The sequence below is a fragment of the Denticeps clupeoides genome, chromosome 4, assembly GCF_900700375.1.
Source record: "Denticeps clupeoides chromosome 4, fDenClu1.1, whole genome shotgun sequence".
NCBI lineage: Eukaryota > Metazoa > Chordata > Actinopteri > Clupeiformes > Denticipitidae > Denticeps > Denticeps clupeoides.
This window is the reverse complement of record NC_041710.1, coordinates 24,159,660-24,168,098: the sequence shown is the minus strand read 5'-3', so window position 1 is coordinate 24,168,098 and position 8,439 is coordinate 24,159,660. Positions and strand designations below refer to the sequence as shown.

General features: G+C 40.9%; 1 protein-coding gene across 2 annotated transcripts; it reads right to left on the bottom strand.

Annotated features, from left to right (window-relative positions):
* Positions 1-494: 494 nt before the first annotated feature.
* On the bottom strand, positions 495-8,134 carry pkd2 (polycystic kidney disease 2). 2 transcript variants are annotated; one of them, XM_028978196.1, is made up of 15 exons: positions 7,003-8,134; positions 6,604-6,717; positions 6,294-6,427; positions 5,960-6,210; positions 5,627-5,851; positions 5,303-5,531; positions 5,058-5,228; positions 4,198-4,379; positions 3,626-3,746; positions 3,447-3,545; positions 3,210-3,331; positions 3,024-3,141; positions 2,491-2,651; positions 2,251-2,398; positions 495-1,758 (listed from the first exon to the last, which is right to left on the bottom strand). In XM_028978196.1, exons 1-15 carry the CDS (start codon positions 7,427-7,429, stop codon positions 1,531-1,533), a joined length of 2,730 nt encoding a protein of 909 aa, XP_028834029.1. In that variant the 5' UTR covers positions 7,430-8,134; the 3' UTR covers positions 495-1,530. The 2 variants fall into 2 exon arrangements, with proteins under 2 accessions (XP_028834029.1, XP_028834028.1); XM_028978195.1 differs by having other exon boundaries at positions 2,491-2,654; positions 7,003-8,133.
* Positions 8,135-8,439: the final 305 nt, after the last annotated feature.

Here is an 8,439-nt window from a genome sequence, read left to right as displayed (position 1 = left end):
TTCACCTAAAAATCACTGTTCAACAAAGTCCTTGGGCATTTACTCTTTGGTTTTGTAAACTATTTACATGAAAATAAAATGTGCATTTCATGCAAAGAACTATTTCACAATATTACACACTTTTCCATTAGTAAAATAAGTACTTCACGTTTGACTTCCAACATATCAAATAAATACGTTGGGGAAACCTGGAATACAAAAAAAATATTACATTGCGTTGGTATGCGAAAATCCTCGCCTCAACCGCAAACACATGTAGTGGGCTGCAGCAGCCAGAAACACAAATTATACCCAATCACGTGTCTTATAGCAGATTCAGTCAGTGTTTTCCACGACCACGGAAATCATAGGGCCCTAGATAAGGGCATGTGACAAAAATGAAAATAGCCTGCCTGAAGTGATCTGTAAGTGTTGCCCTCCATTTGAAACAACTCCATTTGAAACTCTTTGTACTTTTGCTTTTGATGGGATTAAAATGAACACACTTAATGACAAACTTTTCATTTGAATTTTATTGCGCACACCTTGAATTTGCATAACCACAAATAGGATTTTAAATGACACAAGGCTGCATAATACTGTAAAATACAGTTAAGTCAATTGCACATGGGCTTCCCATGAAACTAGTTGCACTCCAAAGTGAAGCTTGTTTTTTAAATTACTATAATTCATATGTGATGTGTAAAAACTGAAAACAGTAAATTAACAACAAAGTGTAATGTGGTTTAGTCACACTTGCCTACATTAAACATACAGAAAAAGTTATTGCAAATGACTGTCGTATTAAATGAATCCTCATGCTCTACACTGAAAAGCAATAATGTAATGTGTATTTTAACAAGGCTTAACTGATGATTGTGACAGTACACGTTAATTACATGAATACCATACTAACAAAGTTTAAATAATGCAAGTAATAACATTGTATGTACATGAGCTTATTCAGTTGTATACATGCAGCTTTAATGTGGAGTTTACTTATACTTATGGTTCATAATAAATGGAAAGCAAATGCACTAAATTAAATTCAGGTTATTTGGTCTTGTGCCTTTATAGGACTATAAAATGCACCATGTATGGAATTGTTTCATAAAGCAGGTAAATGAGGGAAAAAGTAAACAGTGACTGTATATTTGAAAATCAAAGCCTTCCTTGAAGTAAATATTTAAAAAATTCCTAATCATTTTGCATTATTACACATTGTTTTACCCAGCAGAGGCTGCTAATACTGACGCCAGCACAAGGCCACTAATCATAACCTGGTTTCCTGCAATATTCAGTTGATGAAAATAAATTAATTTCAATATCCATAGGTTTAGACATTAAATATTTATATTTTTCTTAAACTGAAACAACTTTAGAAGCTGACATCATTTATCATGACAAATCAATTATAAAACCTGGAAGAATTATGGATATATATGGTTCATAATGTAAATTGCATTTATGTACCACTTTTTAGAAAGAAACATACCTGATCTAGGATCATGTGAATTACAGAAGGATCCCTCCTTAAAACAATGATCGCTCTCAGACGTGCCCACCACCATTGCCCCCAGCGTCTGCGACCTCAGTGGACAATGAGGAGGAGGGACGGGCACTTCGTGGACGTGACTGAGCTCCTGGGCCATTTGAAATGCCCAACTGGTGGCCGACCTGGGAGATGGTGTCATCTGACTCCCAGCGTTCCAACTCCTCACGAACCAGTTTCTCCATTTGCTCTCGATGCTGCTCTGGGTCCCTTCCCATCCGTTCGTCCTGAAAAAAACAAAAAAGAAAGTGATAACTAGTACTCGGTGAACAAAAAAATTACTGATTCACATAAATTTCATGAAATTGGGGACAGAACAAAAAGTTTGTTCAATAATATAGCTTAATGACATTAACTATAGCAATTTGCTAAAAAATATCATGCATTTTGTACGATTAATCCACTCCCTCAGCTGAAATGTCACAAACATTACATAATATAATTAACCTTGGTCACAACAAAAAGCTTATTACCAAATGCAAATAACACAGGTACAGCGGAACTGAAGGCTGACAAAATCCAGAAAACATCATCAGTTTATCAGGACAATTTTGCCTAAGCCCTGTTTCCCATCCTAACTCATTTAAGGAGCCAGAATACCACCGACAATACAATGCACTGTCACTAACATTTAAAAAGCATTAACATTGGATTATGTACCTGCTATCAAATAAAACACACATGTCCAGCATAAGACTATATGTGTACATGTCTTTCACCTCCATAACGCCATCCAGCAACCTGCCCAGGACATCCTTCCGTTTCAGCTTAGCTCTCTCCATAGCTTCCAGCTTCACAATGACTGCATCGATCTTGGACACAATGCTTCCAATGGAGTGTTCCATTCTGTCCACCCTTCGCACAAGACTGAAGGGCAACATTTAAAAAAATACATTTGGTAAATGTAATATGTGCTACAATGTTTTTGTTAATCGACTTCTCTGCTCTTGTACACATACACTTGAAACTCCTCATAAGACACGCCTCCTGTACTACTGCCACGGCGACGAGAGCTATGGCCACTGTCTTCATCATCGTCCTCTTCAGAGTCATCCTGGCTACGTGAGAAGCTTCGGCCACTCAATGGTCTGCCAAGGGTACTCCGCTCCAAATCCAGGTCCTCCTGGTGTCAGTACAAGAACACTGAGTGTCTGTGTGTATGTTTATTACATTTTTTGTGTGTGTGTGTGTGTGTATATAAATGTAAAAGGCTAGATGTGAAAACTTACATAGTTAATAACATTATGATAGAGATAATCCGGTCCCTGGAAAATTTACACATTTCACAGGGCAATAACATCAGCGCTTCATTCAATACTACAATTTAATTTGACAAAAAAAAAAACATGGGTGAATACATAGGCTACATCTAAGCACTAAAAAGTTATAAGGCAAAAAAGATTATGTGACTTTTGATTAAGAAAAAAAACGTTCTCCCTTGTTTCTCGCTGTAATAACCAATACATTCAGCTACCAACTGTCTTCCACTCACTCTCTCTTTCTCCAGGTCATCTCTCATCTGTTGGTGCTCATGCTCAGTCAGTTCCTGTTCTCCATCAAGATCATACTTGGCAAAGATGGCTTCAATCTCAGCATCTGTATGCCCTTTTCTACAACAACACACAACATGCATTAGCACAAATGCTAGAGAAGATGTGTGTTTTTCGACCTGACTCACCCTTTAAGGTCCTGTCTGAGTTCATCAAAGTTGAGTTTCCCCCCTGCATGGCGGAGGCTGTCAGAAATGTCATTCACGGTAGTCTTCTTCAGTCGCAGTTTCACAAGTGCCTCATTGTAACCCTGTTGGAAAGAAGCAGACAAAAAGTTACAGTAACATTCACCTGTATATTGATCAGTGAATTATAAAGGATTTATTCTCTGATGTGATATTCTGATTGGAAAAACTACAGCCCACCTTTTTTATAAGGTCTGACATTTCCATTTCAGACCTTTGCTGGGACATGTCAGCCTTCACCTCTGAGTAGGTGTCATTGATGATGGCCAAGAACATATTCTGTGCGGTAGAGATGTAACCGGTTAATATCTTTCAGCAGATGAAATGCAAGGCAGAACAACAAAACTGTTAACACTTACCAGCAAGATGAAGAACATGAAGAAGACAAACGTGGTGAAGTAAATGGGCCCGAGAACGCCATTTGCCTCCTCAATTTCAGAAAAGTCAAAATCTCCCAGGATTATGCGGAACTGAGTAAAACTGAATATAAACAGATTTTTTAAAACTAATTGTCAAATTTTTACTCTGTTCGAAAAACAATGTGAACTTCCAGCTTGGCATAGAAATTCATCATTGCTACAAAACCCATTTGTACACCCTAAGTGGATTGTGGAAAAACTAGAATCGTCATTCACAAACTCATAACCCGATGTCCGCAGTGTGCAATATGTTCGAAAATAAATTACTGTACGTGCAATTCGTTTTCTTTGGCGTAATTTAGTTAACTGGAATTGGGTTACTGCTGTGCTGCAAATAGGCCTCAAATGAGACTAAAGACCTTTGCAGACATATTAGCATCTTGCAAATATGCTACATGTATGCTACACAACAGAAAACACTAGGTAAACAGGTTAGAAAATGTTAGTGACTTTTGACAGGGATTTCATTTTCATCTTTAAATTATACAGTACGAAAGGAAGTTAGGGCTTACATGCATGCTTGGAAAGTACTGAAGTCATTCACTTGGGTCCCAAATACTAAGTATGCCAGCTGAGCATATGCCAGGAATATTATGAAGAACATGATGGCAAAGCCAATGAGGTCCTTGGCACAGCGAGACATTGTGGTTGACAGCTGACTCATGGTCTTGTTGACATTAATGAACTTAAACAGCTGCCAAAAAGCACAATTAATAATTATATACAACACAGTAATAATAATAGTTAAAATGTACAGTAATTATATGGTATACATCAATCAGCCACAACATTAAAACCATTGAGGTAAACCTTTCTTGAAGTTAATGTGTTAGAAGCAGGAAACAGGCTGGAGTGATTGAATGACTCTGCCAAATTGCTAATGTTCCTAATGTAATCGACAGGGGGTACTGTCCCTGTAAGTACTGATTTTAAGTTGCTCTGAATCAGAGCACCGGAACATAAACAGGGCAGGAACCCATATTAATGTTAAATAATCTCAATAATGAGTTAAATAAATGAGTTATATAAATAACTCAGAAATAATTAGTTCAAGGCACTGACTTGACCTTCAAATTCCACATAACCCCCATGTGCTTAAAGTCAAATGTATAGGGTGGCACCTTTCAATTTGATGGATCTCAAATAGGATCTGCTGCTAATGGCTTGGTGACAGATACAACACACATAACAAGGTCAACCTACAACAGACTAAATTTACCTTTTAGGTTCAATTAAGTCCAAGCTATATAGCTAGGTGGTTTAAATGTTGGGGCTGATCAGTTTATGTAAGGTCCATAAGAATAGAAATAAAATTTCTATTTTATTTCATGCAATCCATTTCAATTAATAACACTGAGCTCTGATGTCTCACCTTCACCCATGCAAGGAAAACTATTACAGCCACCATGTTGTTAAACTGCACTTGAAGGTATGCCAGTAACTCAAAGTTTGGGTATGTGCTGTGGTTCTCCAAGAGATGCTTCATTTTACTGCTTACTGCAGATGTTCTGTAGATGTTCATGATGATTGCTGGTACACTCAGCTGCAAGAGAATAACATCAGGAATAGAGGTTCTAGGGGGATAAAAACAGCTGCTCAGCCTACCTTTCAGCCTACCGTGACTATGAGGACATCCAAGCAGTTCCAGAGGCTTTTGAAGTAGCGGAGTCTGTGCAAACGGATTTCTAGAAACTCCTCCACCGCATAGTACACCACAAAGAGACAGAAGGCCACCTCACACATGCCAACAAAATAGTCCCAGCCAGAAACATAACGTGTCAGGCGCACAGTCTGGAACAACCAAGAAGTAATAGCGCCCCCTGTGGCCGGGAACTCCACTACCAGCCTGAGAATAAAACAGTGGAACATGATGTGATGGCAGCACTGCAGCATTGTGTATTTATTCGAACAATTGTCAGGTCTATGTTGGAAATGCAATACCTGACAATGCAAAAGAGATTAATGTTGCCATTGTAAACTGAAAAGTCCACAAAAACTGCTCTAGAGCCACGGTCTAGCCAAAGGTTGTCCTTTAGAGCATGCAGCTGACTGGCTGATTCCTCCCGGCCCCGAGAGAGGTCCTGGTGGTACCCACCACCTCCATACGTGGCCATCTGCCCCCAGTAACTGCTTCCACCAAGGCGACTCTCCTCTGAGTACAACCACCTTCAAAGACCATAGAGCATTTTTTATGTTCTGTTATGGACAAGTTACCTACAAATGTACTATGTCATGAGCTATATTCTATTTCACAGATGTGTGTTGTTTACGTACGCTGTGCTGTTCTTGAGTCCAAATGGTGCTTTGTCTTCACTGCTGGGTGAGTACGTGCCATAACAGCTCTGAACCTCATCCCTCAAGTCTTCATGGACAGAGCAGGACTCGTTGCGTACTTTTACCTGGCGGAGCCGTGGAACCCCCAGCAGTAGGTTCTCGTAGTAGATGAGACTCTGGTTTTCAGGAAGGGTCTTGTTGTTGTACCACGTCTCCCAGTACATCCCGTTAAGAAATGGCCCCTCTGTGTACTAAAGAAATAACATTTTTAGCATTTTGTTCCAATGAAAACGTTCTTGGTTTTGTACAAAAAAATTAATAGAATGCGGTGTACCTTCCAGAACTCTTCCATCGTAGAGATGCGTTTGAAAGTGACTTGATCTCCGTTATTCAAAGGAGTGTCAATGAACAGCTGAGACATGACTTTAGTGTAATAGTACATGTTGGTGCTCACCATCCCATAGGTTACTGTAACATTAAAATAAACTGATAAATATTTGTTAACTACAAATAAGATTACTAGTTTTGCAAATATTATTTCCTAATTATTTCCCTATTTCAAATAGTGGGTAATTGAGGTATTTGTGTTGTTTTCATGGAAGAAATGAGTACGAAAGAGCGTGAAGAATGGCGGTTTTACTTACGGATGCACAGAGTGGTGAGGAAGACGATGTACGTGACCATCTCACGCAGGACGTTTCTCAGGTACCTCTCTCTACTGCTGTCAGTGTCCTCAAGAAGCCGCGTACCCCACAGAACTGACAATGGATTCACATTCAATACATGGCTTTTCCAATTAACTAATTAATTGATTCATGCTTGCGGTGACTGATGATTTATGTCAAAACCACTTGTGATGTAAGGAAAAAATTATTTTCTGTCTTAGAAATAAATGAAACTTTGGCCTTATTTTTCATTATTTTATAGTTCATCGCCTTCGTAGCCTTTGACCTTTTGACATCGAAACAACTGTGATGCAAGTAGAGTGACGTCAGGAGGCTGATGTTTGTGTGTAAAACGGGGGACATGCCGGAGGTACCCACTTCGGACGTTTTCCAGGACCCTCTTGCCGCAGCCACGATGCTCCTGGTGCTCTTGTTGGGGGGCGCCCACGGTGGGAGTGGGATAAAGTCCTCTGTGGATCCGCGGACTGCTGCGCCCGTTGAGGCTGCCGAGGCCGCTGCTGCCGCCGCTGCCGCCGGACTCCGTGGACGCCGACCTCCGGCCGGGGCTCGCCGGCGGCCAGTCCGCCTCCATCATCTCGTCCTCCGGCTCGAATCCGGGGTTGTCGCGGCTCCAGGCCTGTCTGGAGCTGGAGGTCGGCGGCGGAGGGGCTCCCGCGGCGGGGTCCGGGCCCACGTCCCGCTTCTCCATCCTCTCCATCTCGATCCCTTCGTTCGGGTCCAAGCTGTTCGGCAGCGGGGCGCCCGGGTTCTGGGAGGGTTGGGAGCGCACTCGAGCTGAACTCATTTTCCAGGCTTTATTCCGTCGTTTCAACCATTCTGCTACGAAAAAATACCGAGCTAATTTCAGGAATTATTCCAGATTAAAGAGTAAAAGTCGCTGCCACTCTAATATAAACATGAAACAATGACGGTAAAAAAAAACGCCCAGACTTAACCAACACGCTGAATTTAAAAGTTCTGTTCTGTTATCCTTCAAAAAAGCGGAAAAAAACAGCACTTCCTCCCCTCAGAAACACACCGAACAGTCCACAGAGTTCCAGAAAAAGACGAAGTTGCCCCGTTCCTAGCGCAATATAAAGGGGAAACTTTCCTTCCAGACAGCCATCTTGCCTTGCAGTTGTTTCTTTCTTCGGTCCGAGTCCGAGGAATCAGATTACCGAGGAAATCGTGTCGTCATGCCCAGCGGCCCGCACATCTGGAAAATCCTGCATCTTTATACAATTAGTCCGAATACACGTTTTTTTTTTTCTTTTTGGTTTGGTTTGTTTCTGAGCAACGCTTCGTCTATAACTAAACTTTGCTGAAATGTGTATTTTTCTGTCTTAAGTGTCTAGAAATCCCTTTTAAACAGTCCTTGCGTTTACGTTTTACGTTTGACTCTATGAGAGACGCGGAACTAAGTAATTCTTGTAATTAAACGACTTATCTGAATAAATAAATCGGTAGGCCTGCTTCATTGCGCAATCCCATTGTTTGGTGTGCGGCTGCTAGGCAACCGGTAGTGTGGAGTGATTTCTCACACTAACTACCCAGTAGCCCAAGTTAGGCTGAACCCTCACCCTTTCCCCACGTTTACCTCTCCACGCAGCCCGGCGTGTGTACAAATGCACATTTACAAACGCAGGTGTTCCAAAATGTACACTCTTTGTACTCAGTTGTTGCGCCTTCTGTATTTCTCGGGCTGTTCCGCTATTACAGGTGTTTTCGCTTTTCACCATAAGGTCCAAATAGAATAGTAGTCATTTACGGTGAATAGGCTACTCGGATAAATAATTAATTTGCACATAACATTCA